At 58.5% G+C, this 23,128-nt stretch overlaps 2 protein-coding genes across 2 annotated transcripts; one reads left to right on the top strand and one right to left on the bottom strand.

The window, feature by feature from the left end:
• The first annotated feature begins 13,902 nt into the window (after positions 1-13,902).
• Positions 13,903-15,162, top strand: SSTR4 (somatostatin receptor 4). The gene has a single exon (XM_050894603.1). The coding sequence runs from the start codon at positions 13,918-13,920 to the stop codon at positions 15,160-15,162; it is 1,245 nt and encodes a 414-aa protein (XP_050750560.1). The 5' UTR covers positions 13,903-13,917.
• Positions 15,163-17,784: 2,622 nt separating this feature from the next.
• On the bottom strand, positions 17,785-19,724 carry THBD (thrombomodulin). Its single transcript, XM_050893780.1, is given in 2 exon segments — positions 17,785-19,653; positions 19,656-19,724. Coding segments are annotated over 2 exon segments (1,671 nt in total). The 3' UTR covers positions 17,785-18,051.
• Between the last annotated feature and the right edge of the window lie 3,404 nt (positions 19,725-23,128).

Raw genomic sequence — 23,128 nt, forward strand, 5'->3', positions numbered from 1 at the left:
AGATATGAAACAAAAGCCAGAGCTGCAGCTGGCAGAAAGCAAAAGGGGCTTCATTGCAATGGCAGCACCGCACCAGCTTCATCAGCAGTATGCCTAGATATGCAAAGCGAAGGCCAAATCCTTCCTCCTGTTAGGAAACAAGTCCCTAGCCTGCGGGCAAAAGGAGAAGGGATTTCTCCAAGGTCCCACAGGATTTCTTTGCAACAGAGCAGAGCCCAGGCCAGTGCTTCATAGCACAGGCAACACAGCAGCTCTCCCAAGCTCTTCAGCAGAAACCACTGGGGCAACAAACACAGAACAAAGCAAGCCAGCACTGCAAACACGCTTCAGCAAGCTGAGGACAGAGGCACCCGGCAGCTTTTCCCCACACACCATGCTCCCAGCGCACCATCCCCACACAGCCCACCGGGCCCCTGCTCTCACAGGACCATTTCAACCCCCCTGAGTTCCAAGCCAAGGAGCGATGCGCTGACCCTTATCTGTTGGAGCTGCTCCCTGGGTGCACTTACAAGTCCGGTCAGCCAAGATTTATAACAGCAAAAGAGCACATCCAGCTTTCCGCTCCCCTCAGCCCTGCCAAGCAATCACACCCCGGGAGCCACAAAGCCTCTCCCAGCACTTACCCCCACCAACACCACCCTCACCCCACAGGGAGGGCCCTTTGCACCCTCAAAATGGGAGTTCACCCTGACAAAAACCACCTGAGGAGCCCTCGTTTAGCCATTAATTAATCCCCTGGCTCTGCCCTCTGCATGCCCTCAGCATCCACAGGCTCCCCTGCTCTTTTCCCACCTGGGGCCGACCCCTTGGCTGTGAATTTGGGGTCCAGCCATGGTGGGGGAGCAGGGCAGGCCTGCTGCCAGCGGGCACCGGGGCGGGGGGTTCCACCGCACACAGGGCACGCGGGGATGGCGAACACCGGGGCAGAGGGAAAACCATATACCGCTTAAAACCCAGGACAATTTCCTTGCAATTTGTTGACTTTGAGGTTTCCTACAAACGCCAGATACTGCAAATCTTACGCACCCGAAACCAGTGATCCCCAGGTCGACGGCTCCCCCGGGACATGCAGCATCCCCGCACTCGCAGGGATGCACGCAGTCCCTGCGAGCAAATCCCTTTGCACCAAAGCAGGCTCTAAGAGCTGGTCGGGGTCTGTGCGCAGTGGGGCAGCTCCCCGAGGGTGCAGCGTGCCCGGCACGGTTTGGGGGGAATTCAAAGATTAAGCTTAAGGCTGTTTCTAGGAAGCAGGTAGAAAGCAGAAGTTTCCAGAGCACCGTACAATGGGGACAGATTTTCTTCCCCCTTCCAAATCATGATAATCGAATAATAGCATTATTATGCTGTAATATCTCAGAAAAAGAAAAAACCCAAACCCAACCCTTAATTCTTGTGAGTCGGGAAGAACCGAGGCGATTCCTCAGTGTTGCTAGAGGCAGCAGCACGGTATAGAGGGAGACAATAACACAAGGTTATTCCCCTCATTGACGGGCTAAAAAAAGATGGGGGGGAACCCGGGAAGGGTGTCGGTGATGGGGAGCGGCCCCTGCAAGGGGCTCAGCATCCCCGTCCCACAGCAGCGTTCCCCGGAGGGGACAGAAAGGAGGAGGGGACGCGACGGGATCCTGTCACGGTCCCATGGACTGCGCTGGCAGCGGAGCCGATGCGACGTGTTTGCACCAGGATGTTTTACTTATGAGAAACGTCTTGCTGACTGCCAGGAACTGTTCTGATTCAGCTGAAATTTTTCAGGCTCTTTGATAAACTAACTCATGCTATTTGGGAGGGAGGGCTGCCCTGGGGCCCGTCCAGTTCCCCTCCCTCTCCCTCCAGCAAGAGGAAGGTACTTCTCCCTGTTCAGCAGATCAAGTATTTTTTCAGTCGTTGAACCCGGGGTTTGTTTTCTTTCCAGTTTGGCTGGGAAGGCGTAAACGCTGTCAGAAATCCGAAATACAAGCAGCGTGGGTTTCGTCTTCCCCCCCTTTTTTTTTTTTTGTGACACAAAATAACTCGTGCTGCTTTTCCGCCGCCCTTGGGTTCAAACCCTCCTCCCACAAACGTGGCTGTGGGGATGATCTGGGGTTTGTTCTGGGAGGGAGAAAACGGTCCGCAGCCCCCCGCAGAGTCCTGTCGTCCCCCCCCTTCCCCGGGAGAGCCCCGCGTGGGGCGGCAGGCTGAGGGCTCGCTCCCGTCCCCCACCTGAAAGGAGGGATGTGATTTTCTGTGGTCCCTCCAGCTCTGACGGAGATAGAGCAAGGCAGGGCAAAGACACGTTCGCTTCCTTCTTCCGAGCTGGAGGGATGTTAAAACGAACTCAAACCGTCTGTCCAAATTAGCGTTTCAGGATGAGGTCATACAAATCACTAGGGCTTATTTATTTCTTTGTGATTCTGAGCAAACTCAGCAGGAAAAGAAAGAAGTTTGGATCCGCTGCTGAGGAAAATAGGGGAAGGACGAGGACGTGGGCACGACAGGGACGGCTCTAGGAAATACTTTGGCAAACAGTTTATTCGCTTAAAAACGCGTGTGTTGGCCAACAGTAAACGCTTCGTGAAATTCGGATCCTGGTGGTACTTAGGTGCCGAGGAAGACTTTATGACCTGGACTTCGAGGCTTTTAACGGGGCATATCGTTAGCCTGGGCACCGCCTGGTTTGGCAAACCCTCCCTGGGTTGCCTTTGCAGCCGCGAAAGGAAGGGACTCACTGTTTCATTACCACGCTATCGCAGCAACGCGACTGGGAGGAGAGGAGCAGCTCCTGGCTCCTCTCCTTGGGCACAAGCCCCACGTGTTGAGAAATGCTGCTCCCTGGGGAGGAGCAGAGGCTGCCCAGGCTCGGGAACCTGCTGAAAGATGCCCGTGGCAGAGGCTGGTACCAAAGCAGTTATTTTGGGGTCATTTCCCTGGCTGCTTATTTCAGGGAGTTTTCCCAATGTTAGAAAACATCTTCAGGGCCGCCCAGACAAACTCATTGCCAACCGATTCAGGGAAAAGACAAATGCTCCCTCGGCTCTATCAGAAAATGATGAATTAACCCACAGCTCCAGTTCCCCACAGGCAGCAGAGCTCCAGACAGGGACGGAGGGCACGGCTCCAGCTGTGCTGCGTTCCGTGCTCCAACGCCGCTTCACAGCAAGAAATCACGGTGAGCATCCTTCCCCCTCGACACGCCGCCCAGATGCAGAGCATCGCTTTGAAGAGAAGTCTCAAAGTGGTACTCTGAACCAGCCGTGGCATCGGACGGCGCTTGCGGGGAAGGCCGGACTCCGTTTGGGACAGCAAGGGAAGCAGAGCTCGGCGGAGGAAATCCCCAGCTCTCTCGGCAAAAGCAGGGCGTCATCTTCATCGGCCGCTGTCATTCGTAAAATGACATCCCTGCAGACACAGAGGAGGGAGGGGGCAAGCGGGGAGCCGGGAGGCGAAGGTGGGGAGCAAACACGGCTCCGCGGAGCCAGGATGCGAGCAGGCAGGCTCACGCCTCCTCCAGCCCGAAAACAGCTCTCGTGCAAGGCACCGCCGCTCCCCGCGCCGCTGGGGATTTGTGGTCCCGGGCTGGTGGAGGAGACACCCAGCTTATACTGGAGGTAGGCTTCAGTGGAAAGGCTAGCAAAAAGCAAGCCGGAGTTTGGACGGAAAAGCGAGGGCTCGTTCTAGCTCTGCGGGGTCGCAGTAAGGGGCCAAACCCAGAAGGTCATCGCTTGGGAGAAATCCTCGTCACTGGGCCAGGATGAGCCCTGGGGAGATGCTCTAGCACCGGAGGCATGCACCCCAGCCCGCCAAAGCCTGCCTGGCCCTGAGAAAGTGCAAAAGGAGGGACCGGGCGGCGTATTTCTGACCCGAAACGCCCCATCTCCCGCCGTCGCGTGTCACCGGCGCCGTCAGCTGGACGAAGCGATGGCGCTCCCGCCGCTGTGGCAATATTCCGGCGGTTCAGAGAAGAGCTGGGGCCGCGCCAGGCGGAGGTGCGGGATCCGGGCGGAGGTGCGGGATCCGGGCGGAGGTGCGGGATTCGGCCGGCCGCCCGCCCGCGCAGCCCCTGGGACGCAGGAGCACGGCTGCGCAGGGGCGATGCCCTGCTGCGGGGAGGGAAGCCCGGCACCGAGCTGCAGCCCCACGGGGTTAATCAGCCTGGGCCTCTTTAAACGTGAAAGATAAAAAAATGATTGAATATTTAAAAAATATATTTAGCCCCTTTTTCCACGTGCTTTACGCTCGTTTCTTCCTACCAGCAAGTCCTCGCTGCTTGCTGAAGCACACCGCTTTTCAGCACAAAGCAGGGAGTAAAGCAGCTACCGTTGGATGGACCCAGCGTCGATGGAGAACCGGGCACCCGAAATCCCAGCGCCTGCCCGCACCCTCCCTCTCGCTGCCCTCTCCTCCGTGCAGAAAGATGCCGGAGGGGGAAGAAGGAAGCCAGCGGGCTGGGTTTTAGCTGGCTCCGGCACTCAGCGCAAATTAATAGCAGACCAACTGCAGGGAGGCACAATTTTGTAGCAATTTATTTTGTTTTAAGGGCCTAATAACTTCCAGCTGGTGATTTGTAAATGAACCGGCTCCTCGCAAAAACCTGAAATGAAGCGTTTGACACCGAACCCTGTTTTGCTAAGCCGGGAATTTAACGCTCGCGCCTCAGCAGAGAGAAGGGAAACGCAGCGGGGAGACCAGAGGAAGGGAGAAACGTCTTTCCGACGTGTATTAACAAACCTACTAAGGATGGGGAGTAGTCGGGCATGTCTGCATCCAGCCCGTGGACCTCAGCGCTGATGGACCCAATGTCATTAACAATTACAGCCCGACGCGTCACCCGTGGCCACCGCGACGCAGAAGACCTCTGCATACCAGCAGACGCCTCCGCGATGCTGAATTCCCGCGGCTGCTGCAACCGGAGCACTCAAGCTCCCTGCAAAACGCAGCAGCCCCCCCAAGTTTGTGGGGTGGGATGCCGTTCACACGCCGCGGGAGAGGGGAGATGCGGGATCCAACGGGAACCCCATCTTGCTCCGGTCGCTCGGGCTCAGCACGCCGTTGCTTTTCTCCGGCGATGCCGTCGGTTGTCCGGGCTGAAGCGTCACGAAGCAAGCACGGCCCCATCCGTAGGGATGCAGAGCGTGGCCGACGCTAAAAGAAGGGAGAGCTGTGCTCCCCAGGAAACTTAAAGCATTGAAAATAAAGGCCGTCTCTGTTCTTCCAGGGAAGGAGCGGGGAGAAATAATAGTTTTCTCCTAAAACTCGCATCTCAGTAAAAAGTGCAGTGATATGGATGTGCTCGGTTAACCCCTGCAGCAGAAACACTTGCAGCGAGGCTGAAATATCGGCCCCTCGGAAAAAAAGAGACTTCTCCTGTGCGTGTAAACGCCAGGGAGCATCCCACCATGTCATACCTGCTCTGGAATTCGGGTGTTTTTCTGAAAAAAAAAAAGCAAGGTTGCAGGAAATTGCGAAGCCAAAAACAAAGCCCCGCGTCCAGTGCGGGCTGCGGGCAGCGGGATGCCGGCAGCGCGGCTCTCGTCTTCTCCACCCGTGACAGGGTGGGGGCCCTGGCAGAGGCCCTGACCGTGTCCGACAGCCGGGCCGGGGGCGCGGGGACCTGCCCTGCCTTCAGGAGGACCACGCCAGCCTGGGGCAGCCCACCTTCGCCCCCAGCCCCGCTCATTGTTTCCCTGAAGGTTCCCAGTCCTGGAATTTCCTTTAGAGGTGCAAAACAATATCAGGAAAAATCAGGTTTTCTTTTTCTTTTTTTTTCTTCTCCCCCCCCCCCCCCCCCCAAAAAAGCCGAGGGAGGCCCCCCCGCCCCTACGTGGAATAACATCCTCTGCGATCCCGGCTCCCTGTCCCCCTCCGCTCGGCCCCCGGGAGACCGTCAGATCGCTCACGGCCAGAGCAACACCGGTTTCCTCCCTGCTCCCCACGCCAAACTCGGGGGCATCGATAGGCAAAGGTACTTGCGGTGGCTTTTCTTTTCCGAGGCCCCACCTCGTACGACAGCGAAGGCTTTTTCAGAGCAGAAGGCGCTTTTTTCCTGAAAAAGGGACTTCTCCTCTACGTTTTTGCTCCGAGTGGTTAACGGGCGTCGTTAGAAAGTGCCGGATTTCCTTTTGCTACCTCACTCAAGCAGTTACTCGAGTCAGAAGCGGCACTGAAACAAGATTCGGGGTTCCCCACCACCACAACCCAAGCCGCGGTGAAGATAGCATCTTGACAACGTTGTCAGTGCAGACGCTGGGATGGGAAAGCCTGTGCCCACCGAACGTGCTGCCCCCCCCAGGGGCAGGGACCCCCCCCCCCCCCCTCCAGCACCCTGCCTCCCAGCCTGCGCTGCCCGCACGGACGGGGCAAAACCTCCCTTTCATGCTTGCGTGCTTGGGATAAACCTCCGATGTGTGTCCCCAGCCCGATTTCCTGAGATAACCCAGAGGAAAAAAAAAAAAAAAAACCAAACCAGCCAAGATCCTTTTCTCGCTGCAGAGGCCAGCTCTCCCAGGGCCGGGGGGAGCCGGGGGCGATGCTATCGGCACCTCCCGGCCCCTCCGCCCGCTGCCAACAAAGGCAGGATGCGGCATCTGTCATCTCGAAGCTTTCGGGATGGGGTGGGGGACGACGACACCCTGCCCGGGCGCACCCCCAGTGTTTACGCACCGGCAGCCGCCCGCCATGCATCTCCCTGCCCGCCTGCTCCCATAGCATCGCCCGCTCGCCCGGCTGCCTGCTGCAAGGGGCTGCAAGGGAGGGGAAAGGCTGCAGGCACGAAGCCTGCCTTTGGTGCTGCCCAAACAATTAGGGCTGGCTTTCCCAGCCCACCCTAAAAATGTCTCCCCACCTCAAAGAGATGCCCCGCAGCCCAGCGTCCTTCCAGCGTCTCCTTCTCCCATCTTTCCCCTCTCGGGTTATTCTGGCAGACAGCGTGGAGCCAGCCGGCTTGCAGCTAAAGCTCTGCCTGCTGCCTGCCTCTCTGCCCCTCGTTGCCACCCCCCGGGGCCAGGCTGCAGACCCGTGGGCCAAAACCCGGCTCCATCCATGAAAGCCAAAGCCTTATTTAAGAGCCGAAGTTTTTCCCGCGGCGCTGCGGGATGCTGCGGCAGGTCGGAGGCTCGCAGGTCCCCGCGGAGCCGGGGCGGGAAGGGGCCAGGAGGGAAGGAGCCGGGTGCTGGCAACGGGGGCGGCCGGGAGGAGCATCCCATCCGGTGGCTCAGCCCGGCGCCCAAAGGGAAGGGTGGGGGTGACATCCTCCCGGGAGGGGGACAGCCGTAACTCACCCGCTGCCGATCTATCACACTCCTGTGAACAAACGTGTCCAGAAAGCTATTGCAACACCCGCTGCCCTCCCCGGGGTCTGACCTTTCCCTGCTCGACGGACCCAAGCGCTGCAGGCATCTCGGGACGCGACGGAAAGCGTGGCGGGGAAATCACCCCGTCCCTGGGGGTACCAAAATGCGGCGTCGAGAATCAGTTTTCTTCGCCGTACCCGGGAAATTAAGCAGGTTTTTGGGGGACCTTAATAACCCTTCCTTCCCTGGTTTTGCATAAGACACGTTACTCGGCACAGCATCTTTTGGGGGACTCGGATCCGGCTTTGCAACCAAGCGGGTCCCTGCTCGGGGGTGTCACACAGCCCCGAGGCCAGAAAGAAAACCAGCAGAATACGTTCAGCAAATAACCCAGCGAGGGCTGGGGGGGGATCTCCTGGAGCAGGAGGTTTTCATGCACAGGGGAGGTTTTGCTTACTCTGAAAAAGTTCTGGTTTTGCAATGTGATCGCTGGAAAGAAAGGATTTTTTATGAAAATGCGAGAGCTGTCACCGGACACGCAAGACGTTTGCTTTTGCCTGCGTTAGGAAGGAGAAGGCAGGAGAGAGGCAGTACCCTGCCAGCCACGGCCACCCTGCCCCGCTCGGCTCTGCCCTGGGCGAGGATGGCGTTCCCAAAGGGCGCGGGCTGTTCCCGGTGTGGGTACAGCTCGCTTGAGTCCCCCCCAAAGGTGTGGCGGCCCCGCTGATAACGCCTGCTTTCCGTAACAAAGGATACGTGCGCCCTGCCAGGAAATCCCGAGCCCTGCAGAAACTGGCCGCATCTCCCCGAGCTCTATTGTCATTTGTGTGAAACGCGTGGGGCTTTTTGGTTTGTTTTTTTTTTAAAAAGAAAGACCATTTGTAGGGATGGCCCGGTGCTCCAGGAGAGCAAAATAACCCTAACGCGTTGTGTAACGTCCTGTCCTCTGGCAATGGAGCTGGGCTGAATTTTTCAGCGAACGTTTTTTTAAGTGCGAGGAAGACGGCCGTCACGGCCTTCAGGACAGAGCCTGGTGCAAATTCCTGGGTTTTTTGGGTTTTATTTTTTTCCCATCTCTTTCACTCTGCTGGAGGAAAGCGTGCGCAAAAAAAAATCAAACACAGGCAGCAACCACGCCGTCGCGGGATGATTTTGTTCACCTGTTCCCATTACAACCCCTTACCACGCACGGATGTGTCGGGAGACATCCCAATCCGGCCTGATGCCACCAGCATCCTCCCCTCCTTGCTCTCCGGTACCCAGAGGCTCTCTCCATGCCGCACAGCAGACGGAGCCGGGCATCGCGGGCATCAGGGTGTCCCCGGCCATGGATAGCAGTGGCAGGAGGGTGCCCAGCCGTCAGGTCGGGTTTTTTTTTTTTTTGGAGTGCCTCTCTCCGGGATGAGCATTTGCTTTTCATTTAGCTAATTGTAAGAGAGAGCTTTCCGGGAAACATATAACAATAATACCACTTAAAATGCCGATTTTCAAACGCCTGGGTGGGGATGAAGCCTCTCCCCTGGCTTCAAAGGGCAGTGGGGGATGCCCCTACTACGCAGACTTTGAAGTCGGGGAAAAACTTGGGGTTTTTTTCTGATGCTGCTCTTTGCCTTGAGCTGCCGGTTCTCACGACACGGCCACGAAGCATCTCCCATCCTCTCCGTAAGAGCCAGGGATTTTCAGGAGGAGCCCTGTGTTACCCCATACCGGTGCGCAATCAGAGGCCCAGAACCTGTATTTGAATTTCCTCGGTTTCAACTCACTTTCCGTCAGGTCTTTTCGCAAGCCGTAGCTGAAGCAGCCGCGTTTGCCCAGGGGAAGGGTGGGATATGCGGCGCGACGGCTGCTCCCGCACGAAACTGCAAGCAGCAGAACCCAACCACCCTATAATACGATTGAACGCATTTAAAATCTCTCTTCCTTCTGTGCTTGAGTATTCCGCTCCAGCGGTAACGATATTATCTCACTTTGTGCTTTATTTTTTTTTTTTTAATTGCATTTGTGAGATTAATTGACATTTTTTCCGATTGAAATTTAATTGAAATCCCTCAGACAGCAGGGTATTTTAAACGTATTTTTCCTTCTTAATCAGAAAAGGGCAGGAACCGAAGTCGGGCAACTGGTGCTCGCCAGCCCCGCTGGCCATCGCTGCCGCCCGCCGGGATGCTGTTACTGCGTTCGGGCGCAACAGGGCACGGGCTCGGAGGCGAACTGCCGCCCTCGAAGATGAGGTCGGGTCTTCTGCTGAGCCGTCCTCTTCGGCGATCGCTCTTCTTTAATGAACCCACGCAACCGTTAATTTCGTAACGCTAAAATTACAGGTGGACGAGCGGGGTCAGGCCTTTGAGTCCGATTGCCTTCTCCTGGCACAATATTCCAGCGGAGGTTTTGCTATGCGAAGGGTTTTGGCTTCTGCGCAACTGAAACCGGAGGGGAATGTCTATAGAGGCTGCAAAGCGAAGATGTTCGGGTTCTACATTCAAGCTTGAAAGGCTAAGAATGGGGAAAATGCGCATTTGGCAGTGTCATTTTTGTATTCATTCAGCTCTTGCTGCAGGGATTAGCCTATTTTTAGCTGAGAAAGCAGCTCCTGGATGCTGACAAAGCGGTTGCACTTCGTAACGGCAATGCGATCCCCGGATCTCAAACGCACGCCCTCAGCCCCGGCAGCCCCCAGGGTCCAGCCCGGCAGAGAGGAGCCTTCCCGGGGCGGGTTTAGCCCTGCAAAGCCCTCGGCCCGTCTTTGCTTCTAATCAGATTCGAAACCAGATGTAAGTCAGTAGTAACGAGATAATCAGCCGTGGGGACCGTTAGCCGAAGGAAACGATACGTTCCTCATCGTGAGGAGTGTTTACATCAACACTGAGGCACGGAAATGGGGCTAATTCGACACAGCCTCACGTTATTGCCCGTGTATATGTTCCCGCTGGGTACATCTATATGCAGACCAGCATCCCTGGCGCGAGCTTTACCAGCCATGCCACGGAGCCCAGCGTGGGCTGGAAACCCCCTTTGCACCGTGGGGTAATAGCTGGGTGCCATTTTAAAGTGTATTTTTCAGACATTTTCAAATTGGAGTATTTCACCTGTTCCATTTCGAAACTACATTTCTTTTTTTAGGGAAAGATTTGAAAAAAAAAAAAAAAACAGCCTAAAAGGAAAAAAAAAACCCACCCTACAGTCTGTTCTGCCCGGCACTATATTTCATTGGTTTTTCATTTTGATCAGAGAAGAACGAGGCATTTTCGTTGGCCGTTTTTAACTCTTTTGGCTGTATTTTGCGGGTTGCTGTCAGAGGGAAAGCTGCCCGCGCGAGCACGTGCGTGCACGCAGCCCCCGTTACGCGCCGTTCACGCCCGGCAGGCCTGCAAAAGGGCACGCTTGCACACCCGGCTTTACGCGGCTGTAAGGCGAGAGGGTGCAGACTCGGGTGGGTGGACACTTGGCATCCAAAAAACCATATCCGTGTGCCAGCCTGCGGTGTGTTTCCGACAGACCGATAAGGGAAGGCTTCAGATCTCATCTGGCAAAGCCAATTTTTATTATTGCAGGCTGTGGGTGTTGAGGTTGGGGGGGGGGGGGGGAGTGTTTAACCTATTTAAATACCACTTGATGCTATCTCGGGGCTGGGGTGGGGGGGGAATGACTTGTGTTTTATTTTAAAAATAACCATCTGGAGAGCTTCACTTGAGGGAAGACAGGTTGGTTTTGCTTCTTAGGCGATTCAGTTAAAATAACTTGGTGAAGAGCCTCTCATCTCCAATCTCTCAGCTCCGTGAGGTTTGGAAGGAAGGAGGGAGGGAGGGTAAAGGCTGATGAGCTTGGCACGGAGGGCAGCGCCAGGAGAGGGTTTAAAGCCATTACTGCCGGTCATCCTTCCAGCCACGGGGAGCACGCTGGCTTAGAAAAACTCATCTTTTACAAGCACTGGGGGCAGGATCCCCTCGGAAATCACCCCAAGCTGGAGAGCTGCCCCCGAGCTGCGGGAGCGGTACTTCCCAGGGCACTAAGAAAGCACCCCGTGTCAGGGCACCCTCAGCCCCCTGTGTCAGGGCACCCTCAGCCCCCTACAAGGAGGCTCTCGTGGCACCGGCCGCCACAAAAATGTTCCCCTGCAGCCAACGCACTTGCTATTCATCCCTGGTTCTCCCCACCCAAAGCTTTTCCACGGAAGGACTAGCACCAGCAGCACAATGTGGGCAAAAGTCCTGCTCACTGCGAAGGAGTTTCCTCCTTTACAGTAAAAGAGCATTTAAAAGTTTCCTGTTCCTCCTGGGAGGTGGAGGGGGTCGATGCAATCTGCAGGCGGTTTCATTGTTTTATTACACATTTTCCGGTCGCCGGCTGCAACAGGAACGCCTGGAGCACGGTGCCCCTCCTGGGCCTCGGCGCCCAGCCCGGCAGCCACTGACGCTGGGAACTTGCGTGTCATCGCAGTGGACCGGAGCGTCATTTTCCCGTCCCCTATCCCCCCCCCCACCCCGGTAAAACACCCCACGGAGATGGGGGGGAACGGTGTGCCGAGACGGGGTGCTCCGCTCCCGGTGCCGGGGTCCCTGCAGCTCCGGGTACTAGCGCTTTCTGTGCTTTTCCACATCCACGATATTTAAGCTGGGATGTCATAGCCAAAACATCTTCGCCAGCTGCACAATTAACTACGGTCATGTATTTAAGCACCAAGAGGAAAAATGCACCTGCTTTCCCATGCACGTCGAGCCTGTTCTCAGTAATATAATATATGCAGTTATCTATATTCCCACCCGTGCGGTCAGAACCCGCTCCCCGCACAAACGAACTCATTCAGCCAGCTTGCTGTCAGCTCGCGGCTCCACCCCGGCTTCCCAAAACCTCCATGACCCACGGGCGCTCACCCAACGCCGCGACGTGGGAGCGTGAGATGCGGACAACTGAGAAAAAGGTCCTTTGCTCCGTCACTTGATGGCCCAGACTGGGAGGGTGGGGTTAGGGCTGCACCAGCAGAAAGTCCCCGGCCCCACAGATGATGACAAGGGGTCCTGCCTGCCCCAGACCTGGGCTGTCACCGAGCTGAACTGCTGCCGGTGATTTCTTGGCACAAAGATGTCCTTGATCCCTCTCATTAAAAAAAAAAAAACAACCCAAAAAAACAACAAAAACCCCCAAACACACGAGTTGCTTAAAAAGAAAGAAAGAAATATATAATCTCTGCCCCTTTTTACTCGTTGCACCACGAAATTCTGTGTGTAGACTTCGATTTGGGGCGAGATTTTCAGGGCGTAAAGGCCGGTCCTCACCCCGCTGCCTCCCCGTCCCCACGTTTTGGAGGCCGGGGGCTGTGGGATGCTCCTCTCCTCCCAGCCAAGGGGGGGCCACCAGCCAGCCGGGGGTCCCTGCCTGCATCGGGTCGGGGGGGGGGGGCTGTGGGGGTGTGGGGTAGGGTGGGGGGGAGTTGGCGTGGAAGGGCTGGGCAGGGGGATGCGCGGAAAGGATGCGGGAAGGAGCGCGGGGAGGCGGGCTACCGACAGTCGCCAGGGCAACCTGCCTCCATCTCCTGCCTTTCCCCGGGCGGGGACACCCCGCCGGTCCCCGGAGGGACCCGCCGGTACGGGGGGTGTGTGTGTGTGGGGGGGGGGGTGTGTACACGAGTGGGAGGCGGGGTAGCGGGGGGAGCCCCCCCCCGTCCCCGTCCCCATCCCTCCCGCCCTGCCGCGGTACCCGGACTGCAGCATCCCGCCCGCCGCAGTACCCGCAGCACCGGGGACGGGCCGCGGTACCGGTTCGGAGGGTTCAGAGCCGGCAAAGCCCCGGTGGGTGACGGTGTGTCCCCTCGCCGTGGCCGCAGCCAGCGGAATACCGCACACCTCAGGGAGAAAGGGGGAAGGGTAGGTCTGCTGCTTTATTTTCAATTGGAAAGCGGAGAGCGTAAATCAGAAACTCGGATTGGTTTTGCTTATTTATTTTCAATAGGAAAGCTGAGTTTCGTGGCATAGGTGACGGGGGGTGAGGGAGAAGAGGCTGTATTCCCATCCGGCAAGCGTGGTCTGTCTTTCACTTTAAAAGGTCCGGATCCTTCTGGTCATCTGATTCAGGTCAAGCAGGACTTTGCATTGCCAACAGCCCGCGGATCCCACCGGAGCGGCTCCCAGGCCCTGCTGCTGCCCGCCGGGAGGGAAGTGGGATGCTCTTTCCATCCCTGGAGGACTGAGAGGTAAAATATCTCCAGCTCGGTTTCTCCTTCTGTTTGCTTTCCCCGTGGGGGTTAATGAAACCATTGAGATTTGCAGAGGTTCCTTAAGGCCGACGGCGGCATTGATTCCCAGGCCATGCCACGGGTTTGCCGCTGTGCCCCCACGCGTGGTTAACGCACGCCCCACGCCCGCAGCCCCTAAGACCCCGAACGGGCCGGGGATGCTCCGGCCTGGAGAGCGACGTTGCTGCCCTGAGGAGTGATGTGAAGGTGCCCGGGCAGGGAGGGGGGTGAATGGAAGGAGCAGGGGGGGGCCACAGCCGGAGCTGCCCAACGCACGTGGCCGTGATCCAAGGGGGAAGGCAAGGGAGAGTGCTTTGCATCTGCCGCGCACCGCAGTCTCATCCCCTTCTCTCTCTGCCCGTGCCCTGCCTGCAGGCTGGCCCCCGTCCCCGGCGGTGTCCCGTCCATGGACCACCTCCCAGCATGAGCGCCGACGCCGAGCAGCTCCCGGCAGGGGCCCAGGCGGCCGGCGTGCCCCTCTGGACCGTATCCAGCTGGGCCGCCTCCGAGGTGCCCCCCAACACCAGCGCGGCCGCGGGGGAGGCCGGCCGGCAGCAGGAGCAGGCGGAGTGGGGTGGCAAGGCGGGCGAGATCGCGGGGATGGTGGTGATCCAGTGCATCTACGCCCTGGTGTGCCTGCTGGGGCTGCTGGGCAACTCCCTGGTGATCTTCGTCATCCTGCGCTACGCCAAGATGAAGACGGCCACCAACATCTACCTGCTCAACCTGGCCATCGCCGACGAACTCTTCATGCTCAGCATCCCCTTCGTGGCCACCTCGGCCGCCCTGCACCACTGGCCCTTCGGCCGGGCCCTGTGCCGCACCGTGCTGGGTGTTGACGGGCTCAACATGTTCACCAGCGTCTTCTGCTTGACCGTCCTCAGCCTGGACCGCTACATCGCGGTGGTGCACCCGCTGCGGGCAGCCACCTACCGCCGTCCTCGGGTGGCCAAGATGGTCAACGGGGGCGTGTGGCTCCTCTCCTTGCTGGTGGCTTCGCCCATCCCCATCTTCGCCGGTACGGCAACCACCCGCGATGGCCAAGCAGTGGCCTGCAACCTCCTGTGGCCAAGCCCGGCCTGGTCGGCCGCTTTTGTGGTCTACACCACCTTGTTGGGCTTCTTGCTGCCCGTGTTGGCCATGGGGCTGTGCTACCTACTGATCGTGGGCAAGATGCGGGCGGTGGCGCAGCGGGTGGGCTGGCAGCAGCGCCGGCGCTCCGAGGGCAAGCTGACGCGCCTGGTGCTGATGGTGGTCGCCATGTTCGTGGTCTGCTGGATGCCTTTCTACGTGGTGCAGCTGGTCAACCTCCTGCTGCCCGGCCGCCTGGATGCCACCGTCAACAACGCCTCCCTCATCCTCAGCTACTCCAACAGCTGCGCCAATCCCATCCTCTACGGCTTCCTCTCCGAAAATTTCCGGCACTCTTTCCACGGCGTGCTGCGCCGCTGCCTCGACGCCAGCCTCTGCTGCTGCCACGCCGGGGAGGGGGCCGCCGAGGAGGAGGAGGAGGAGGAGGAAGAGCCCCTCGACTACTGCGCCGCTCCCCGGGGGGACGACAAGGGCAAGGGCTGCATGTGCCCACCTCTGCCTTGCCAGCAGGAGCCCGTGCACCCCGAGCCCTGCTGCAAGCCCGGACCCCTCCTCACAAAGACCACCACCTTCTAGGGTGCCCCCAGGCCTCGCCGGCCCCCGGACGGGCGTCTCCACCAGGCACGGGCAAAGGGGACCCCGGCCGGAGAGGGGACAAATCTGCCGTGCCCCGCACCGCCGCTCCTCCCTTGTGCTGTGCAGTTCAACAACATAAAAAGCCATAAGACTGGCCTGCGATACAGTTAATTACGTCGACCGAGTAATTTATCGCCGCTGCCTTCGGCACCGAGGAGCCTCCGCTGGGATCAGGGACGGCGAGGATTTCAAAACGCGTTAGTGAACAGTGACTAGCCACCGGGCAGGCGCCCCTCCAGAATAATGAACCGCAAACTTTCCCGTTCCTTCCCAAGACATGCTCGGAAAGACGGAGGAAAGTCCTAAAGCCCATCAGCCCCGCTACGTCTGTAGCAGTGCGAGGGGTTAGGACCGGACTGGACTTCTGCATCAGCTCTGCAAGGCGTTGAGAGCACAGGATCAATTTGACCCCTTTGGGTTCCTTTTACGTTAAAAAAAAAAGGGGTGTGTGTGTTTGTTTCTGAGCAACTGAGATCAGAGCTTGAGACTACGCAAACTGAGCCTTGGCAGCTGCCAGGGAGTCCCAAACCTCCCTTCAGCTAACGGGGAAAGGAAAAAAAAAAAACCTTAGGTCCCACCAATAAACCTCCCCCGCTCCCCCAAATTCCCAGGCAAAGGGATTTTAGCACACACAGGACCAAAATTGTATTGTCCACCAGAAAATCCAGGAGAACCGAATCCCGCTCTCTTTGCCCCGGGTAAACGTCACCTCTCGTGGTACTTGAAACACGTACCCGTGGAAACTTCAGCTGAGGAATAGCACTGGGGCTACACCAGCTTGGCCGCGCTGAGGTAGCATTAAATTAGCCATTTCCAGCTTACTTGGTTTTAACTTTGCCCTTTTGATGTTATTCTCCGTTATTTATGGCTCATTCCTTCTATTTTAATCCCACCGGTGAAATAACCGGCAGGGCAATGTTTTCAGCCTGATGCTCCGCTAAGAGCCCACAGCTCCTTTCTTTTTTTTTTTTTTTTTTTTTTTCTCTTTCTCGCTCCAGCGGAGTTTGCGACTTCTGGAGCTCCGGCTGCGAGACGGGCCGGCGCTCAGCGAGGAAAACCAGCCGTTTTAGGGAAGGGGAGAAAGAATATTTCATTAGCGGCTTTCTATAAACCAGACTGTAAAAGCTTTATTGGTCTACACACAAAATCACCATGTGATTGTGCATTGCGTAGGGTATATTTCCAATAAATAAATAAGTATTTACAAATGTGCTGGGTGTATAAAACAGTGGGTTGAACCATTTACATCAGGAAAGCTACGGTTCATACAACGCGTATCTTTTTATTTTCCTTGGAGGCTGCAACGTAGCTCTATCGTATCGGGGGGGGAAACGCTGCGTGATAGCAAGCTCACTTAGCACATAAGGGGGGATGCGGGGGGACACAACAACCCCCCCGAGTTCTGCAGCCCCTCTGCAGCGTCCAGCCCTCCCCAGTTCTGACCCCAGGCTTGCAAAACTTCCTGCGGGAAAGCCAAGCTCTGCTGCAGGCCGTTATTTCACGGGCATAAAGCTGTCGGCACCCGTTCCGCCGCTCGCCCCGTTGCCGCACCAACAGCCGCCGGCTTCACCCCACCACGGCCGCCGGAGCAGGAGCCCCCCCAGCTCTGCCCGGTAGCGTGCTGGCTTTGCAGAGCTGCCCCTTGTCTCCCCGCCGAACGACGGAGCCGGGAAAACGCATAAAATACTTTTCCAGGTTTCCCTCCAGTCCGTGGCTGGAAAGTAAGCAGCGGGCCAGATCCTGCCCCCCGGGAAAGTTTTGCCGCGAGCTTCGACATGGATTAGGCTCAGCCCTGGACAAGACTAAAGGAAGAACAGGAAAAAACCCTGTGGACAGGAGGGGTCGCTTAAGTGGGTTTGTAAAAAAAAAAAAACAAAACCAGTTTAACCCAACAACGGCAAAAAAACCACGGAAGAAATTGCGTGGGGAGCACGAGGCTCCCCGGCGCTGCAAATGACCTTTCCTACCACGGAAAAAATTACCCTGGTGTTCTCGGTATCCCCATTTAACCTCCGCACCCCCAAAGAAAGCCCCGAAACAGTCAGAGGGAATAGAAATCAGGCACTTTAAGCCCTCACACGGTGACGTTCAGCAGGGTCCCCGCTGTCGCTAGCGATTTAAGGTGAAAAGCGCTCAGCTGCCAGAGGTGAGAGGCAAAAGAGGGAGGGGGGGAAACAAAAACTGAGATTTCTGCTGCTGAGGCAGAGCGGGACAGAGGAGCGAGGCAAAGTGCTGACCACAAGACCTTTACTCCTTCTTCCATCACCCGTCAGTTGAAAAACAACTAAACCGAACCCAGACAAAGGCAGGAGCATCCCAACTCCTCGCCACCCCGGGGGCAAACCGTCATCTCCAGCCCAGCGGCACGCTTCCCGGCCGAGGGGAGGGGGATTTGGGGGCAGGCGACCTTCCACGGTCCGCAACGACTCGGCCAGCCGTGGCAGGCGTGCTCTCGTCCCACGGTCGATGCGGATTTAAAGAGTCAGTTCCAGATGGAGACGTCCCTCCTGTAACACACGCACGCTTTTTCCTTGAGGTCGTGTCGTCCCCCCCCCACCCCGCCGCCGGCGGCTGGCTCGGGAAAAGGAAAGCCGAACGCCCGCCGCTGCAGAAATGGAGCAGCGCTCCGTGCCTTCCACCTTCCCCACTCTCTGGCGCGAGTATTGCAAGAGCCGGCTGGAAAGCAGTGAGTGTTTTTGGAAGTGGGGGGGGTGATCACAGCTTTTCCCAAATTCTCTTTATCATTAAAAAATTGCGGGGTGGGGTGAGGGGGGAAGTAAATGTTACCCAGTTCCGTCCACCTCCCTCTCTCCGTCCTGCCCGGTCTCCCTACAGTTTCTGGCCGGAGGCAGCGCACCCCGAGGTGACCGGCTGAAGTCCCATCTCCTTTTCGTGGGGGCCGCTGCACTTGTAATCCATGGTGGCGGGGGGCCTGCAGCGCTTCTTCGCCAGGTGGTACCCCAGGGCTAGCAGGGCCAGGGCCGCGGAGAGGGCGCCCACGGCGATGCCCACCAGCACCCCGGGGTGGAGGTGCTCCGCCTTCGGTGGGGTCCGGCTGGGGACGGGCGTCTGGGGTCCGAGCCCGAAATCCCCCGAGTACGCTCCCTCCCCGTCCTCCTCCAGGATTTTGACGCAGTCGTTCTTGTTGAGGAGCTGGTAGCCGGCGTGGCAGTGGCACTCATAGCCGCCGGGGTGGTTGGTGCAGTTGTGTTGGCAGAAGTTCATGTCGCACTCGTCGATGTCCACGCAGACCTGCCCGCTGTCGGCATCGCCGTCCAGCAAGAAGCCCTCGGGGCACTCGCAGGACAGGGTGTGCGGGTCGCACTCGGCCGGGCACTGGCTGCGGTTGCAGTAGAGCAGGCAGCGGGCGGGCGCCTGCGGGTCGACGGCGTAGCCGGGGAAGCAGCCGCAGCGGTACCCGTCGGGCACGTCCTCGCACCGCTGCTCGCAGGGCGCCTCGTAGCAGCGGGAGACGGGCCGGCAGTGCCCCTCCAGCATCTCGTAGCCGAGGTGGCAGCGGCACTCGAAGCCGCCCTCGGTGTTGACGCAGACCTGTTCGCACAGCCTCGGCAACACGGCGCAGTCGTCGACGTCCTCGCAGCTGCTGCCGTCGGCGGCCAGCTGGTAGCCCGAGTCGCACATGCAGAAGAAAGTGGCGCCGGCGACGATGCAGTGATGCTGGCAGGGCGCGCCGGCGCAGGGCGAGCTGCAGCCGCGGTCGTCGGTGGCCAGCACCTTGCCGTCGGGGCAGGAGCAGCGCGGCAGGCCGCCCTCCTCGCCGCACGCCCCTTCGCAGCCCCCGTTGGCCAACCGACAGGGCCAAGCGCCCGGCTCGGCTCGACCCCAACGCAGCCCCCCGCTTTCCCCTTCCTTGTCGCACCGCAGCTCCAGCCCCAACGCCGGGACGACGGCGGTGCTACCGGGGGGCAGCGCCAGAAAATCCCCGCCGCGGGCGCCGAAAGGGGTGGCGTAGGTGACGGGGAGCCCCTCGGCGGGCGGCAGGCGAGGGCAGCTGCCCGCGTAGTTGTACTCGCAGAGGAAGCCGTCGGCCGGGGCCTCGCAACGCCCTTCCTCCCAGCGCAGCTCCCGCGACACGGTCACGCAGCGCTCCCCGCACCGCCGCCCCGACGGCGCCCAGTTGGAGTAGTCGGTGTGGCGATCGCCCGTCACCCACTGGAAGCCGCGGAGGCGTTGGGCCGGTTCGGTGCAAGGGAGATGCAGGCGTAGCCCCAGCCACAGCCTCCCGCTGCGGTTCTGGAGCAGCAAGGCGATGGCGTCCTCCGCCACGGTGGAACGGACGGTCATCAGGTGCCCGCCGCCCCGCTGGCACGCCGCGCTGGCCTCCGCGAAGGGCCTGGCCGCCCAAAAAATCCCGAAGCAATCGTGCTCCAGGCACTGCGCTCCCGAGGGGGCGGCCGGCTCCCGCTCCCCCCGAGCCCCAAGCCTAAGCCTAAACCTAAGCCCAGCCCGGCCAGCAGCAGCGGCAGCGGGAGCCGCCGCATGGCGGGCGGCGGAGGGGCCGGCCGGCGCCGCAAATCTCTGGCATGCCGTCCAGCCGCCCGCCCCCCCGATTTATAAACGCTCCCGGCCCTCCCCGCCGCCCGCCGCAGGAAGGAAGCGCCTCCGGGGACGGGCCCCCGCCGCCGCCGCCGCCGCCGCCGCCGCTGCTGTTGGGAGTGATTGCGGCGGGGGCGGCCCCGGCGGCGGGTAAATCCCGGCCGTGGGGCGGGGGCGGCTCTCCGGGGGCCAGTCGTCCCCGTGTGTGTGTCCCCCCCCCGACCCCGCCGCCGCCACCACCCAGCCTTTCGTCGTCCCCCCCCTTTCTGCCGGCTCCTCCCCGCCGAGCTGGGGCGGGCGGGGGGGGGGGGGGCTGCTGGTCCCGCCCGGGCGACGGAGCAGGGACCGCCCGGTTCGGGGATGCTCCCCGTTGCTGCCGGGCTGGGAGGAGCAGGGCTGGAAAGCAAAGAAGAAGAGCGAGGGAGGTGAGAGCTGCCCCGGGTACCCCGCGGGATGGGGTTCTCCCGGAGCCGAGGTGCTGGGCACCTGCGGCAGCCTGGGGACGCGGGCTTAGGGGCTGAGCAGAGCCGGGGAAAATAGGTTTTCCCTTTGGGCAAGGACCGGAGGGACGGTCGCTTGCTGAAGGGCAGCTCAGGAGGGAAGTCAGCCCATCCGAACCCCGCTGGGTTCCTCACCCGGGCTGTAAGGCTGCCCGTCTTGCTACAGCGTCGGCTTTACTTGCAGTCCGCACCACCCCAAAGCCTACGTAGACCCGAAGCTGACGTGAGACGGCAATGGTGGCAGCCCCGCAAGCCATCCCTGCTCGGGATGCCCCATCAGGGCCCGCTCGGCGGCCTGCCGTCCCTTCCAGCCTAACCACGCTGCTCATCCACCGCCTACTCTGAGCTTCAGTGTCTCGATTTCACACCGGCCGTTTTCCGAGGGAGGCTGCCGCTCAGCTGCAGACCACGCAGGACCACCAGATACCTTCCAGGCAGCCAGGATCAGGGACTTGGGAGAGCCCTTCCCTGTGCGCCTTACAATTCGCAGCCCAGCAAAGCAGTCCCAGAGGACCTGAGGTAAGACGGGACGCCGGAAAAAAAAAGTGCCATTTCCCCCGGGCTTTGCAATTCGGCCCCCAGTTATGTGTATAAACAGGGCTGGCACGGCCTTGCTCTCGAAATCGGAGAAAATTGGTGTAGAGAGGCCGGCAGCGTGCTGTGCCCCGCTTCGGGACAGCATCCTGGCTCCTACGCTGCCGGAGCGGCGGAGGGAGAGCCCTGGGAGATGGGCCCCATCCCTAGTGCTCCTGCCCAGCCGGGGAGGGGGGGGATGACGACGGGACTCACCCCCCGGGGTGCCGGCTCCCCTTCCTCACGGGTGCCTCTGCTGCTGTTTTCTGAACCCTTTCCGTGGTTTTATCTTTGCAGGATCCGCCTCTGCTGTCAGAACGTAGCCAAGAGCAAAATAAAAATGAAAAGCAAACATCCAAAGCTTCGCCGCTCAAAGGAAAGGGTATTTGACCCTTTGTTTTCAATTTTGAGAGCGGTGTTTCTACCGGAAGACTCGGCCACTGCAATTAGCCCTCGGGATCCCCTGCGGAGAAGCAGATCCCTGTTTCCTTGCTTCACTCGTTGCAAGGAGGTTACTTGACTGAACTCTTAGGGTTTGTCTTGTCCTCTTCCAGCCCTGCGCGGTTCACGTAGCTCACGCGAGGCCGTGGGCTGTGGAGAAGAGGAAAGGTGGGGAAAAGGGTAATAATAATCCTTTAATAATAACAACAAAACCAACAACAGCAATAATAATAATAATAAATATCACCAAACAAGCTGTGCTGTTTGGTAGGTAGCCTGATGGAAACGGGAGCAGAGGCGCTCGTGCTCTTTATCAGACGCCTTTCCCCCTGCCTGTCTTTGGCCTCCGTCACACCTTCATCCACCGCCTCTCCGGAAGGGGAATAGCAAGGAAATGCCATTTTCCACTCAGACTGCAGGAGGAGCGATGGAGAGGTCAGAGCTTGGCCTGCGGAGCATTCAAATCTATCATTTCATCCCCTTGAAAATTCCAGCTCTACCACCTGCACGGGAAATAAATCTCAGTGGGTTTTAACTTCGTCAGCGGGGATGTACCCCAAGCAGAAAGGCAGGCTGGGGTACGGCGCGGGGCAGGTTTGTTTTCTCGGCTAATGAAGCCCAGGGTGAGGGCTGGGCTTAGGCCAGGGTTCCCTGATCTCAACCCAAAGCCGTCGTCTCCTCCTAGGTGACACATGTCCCGTAGGTCTGATCCGACGTTCCTCTGACCTCTGGAAAGGAAGGACAAATGAGTGTGTATATGGGCGAGCTTGCGATGGCCTGGCCAGTGCCCGTCACTGCCTGGGTGAAGTAACTCACCCAAGAAGAGTTCAGTTGCTCTTCATCGCCACAAAATGGGGAAATAGCATAATTCCCAGAAGTTTCCTGGAGAGCGTGGTAACCCCAACCTGTCTTTGCTTTAGTAAAACCTGTTGTTTCCCCAGTTTTCATTTCATTTTTTTCACTTCTGGTGGTCCTCTCCTTTTCCCTCTCCTTTTCCCTCTCCTTTTCCCTCTCCTTTTCCCTCTCCTTTTCCCTCTCCTTTTCCCTCTCCTTTTCCCTCTCCTTTTCCCTCTCCTTTTCCCTCTCCTTTTCCCTCTCCTTTTCCCTCTCCTTTTCCCTCTCCTTTTCCCTCTCCTTTTTCTGTTTTCAGAAGCAAAATAACAAAATAAGGGGGAAAGGTCAGGGCAAACAATGGAAGAAGAAGAAGACGGAATGTAATGGGTGGAAAAGAAAACACCAATAGATTTCTGTTCTTTTTTTCTTTTTTTTAAAGTAACCACAAAAACAGATAAAAATTTCCTTTCCAAGGCTGCACGATGAGAAACATTTTGCAAACTTCCAGGAAAAAAGATAGTTCTCCCAAAACAATGATTTCTCAGATCGCCGCGCTGATGTCCTTGCCCCGCCGACAACAGTTTGCAGGGCTGATCTTGCCAGCAGAAGGGAAAGATAATCAGGGCAGGAGGAACGAGATTAATCATGTTTTAATAACTCTTTTGGGTTTTTTTTTTCCACTCCGATGATCTTTTCCCTCTGTTGCCTCAACGCATGACAGGCGTTGGCCGCTGTGGCCCTGACGGGCTGACTCACGGATACAGAAATGCCCTTCCTGCTGACATACTGCTTTTCCTTCATAAAAGTTGATTAATCATGCTCCTCCGCAATGCAAAGTTACTGCAAGGCATTACCGCCTGTCCGCTGCGATAACAGGAGGGAGACCTTTCGCTTTACTTGAGCCTGACTCATCTGCAATGTCCTTGTCACCCTTCGGCCAGGGGAATGCTGATAGCGGGGTATTTTGGATAGTTCTTCTGACCTGCGGTTATGGGGGTATG

Source organism: Gymnogyps californianus, chromosome 3 (assembly GCF_018139145.2).
Source record: "Gymnogyps californianus isolate 813 chromosome 3, ASM1813914v2, whole genome shotgun sequence".
In the NCBI taxonomy this organism is placed as follows: domain Eukaryota; kingdom Metazoa; phylum Chordata; class Aves; order Accipitriformes; family Cathartidae; genus Gymnogyps; species Gymnogyps californianus.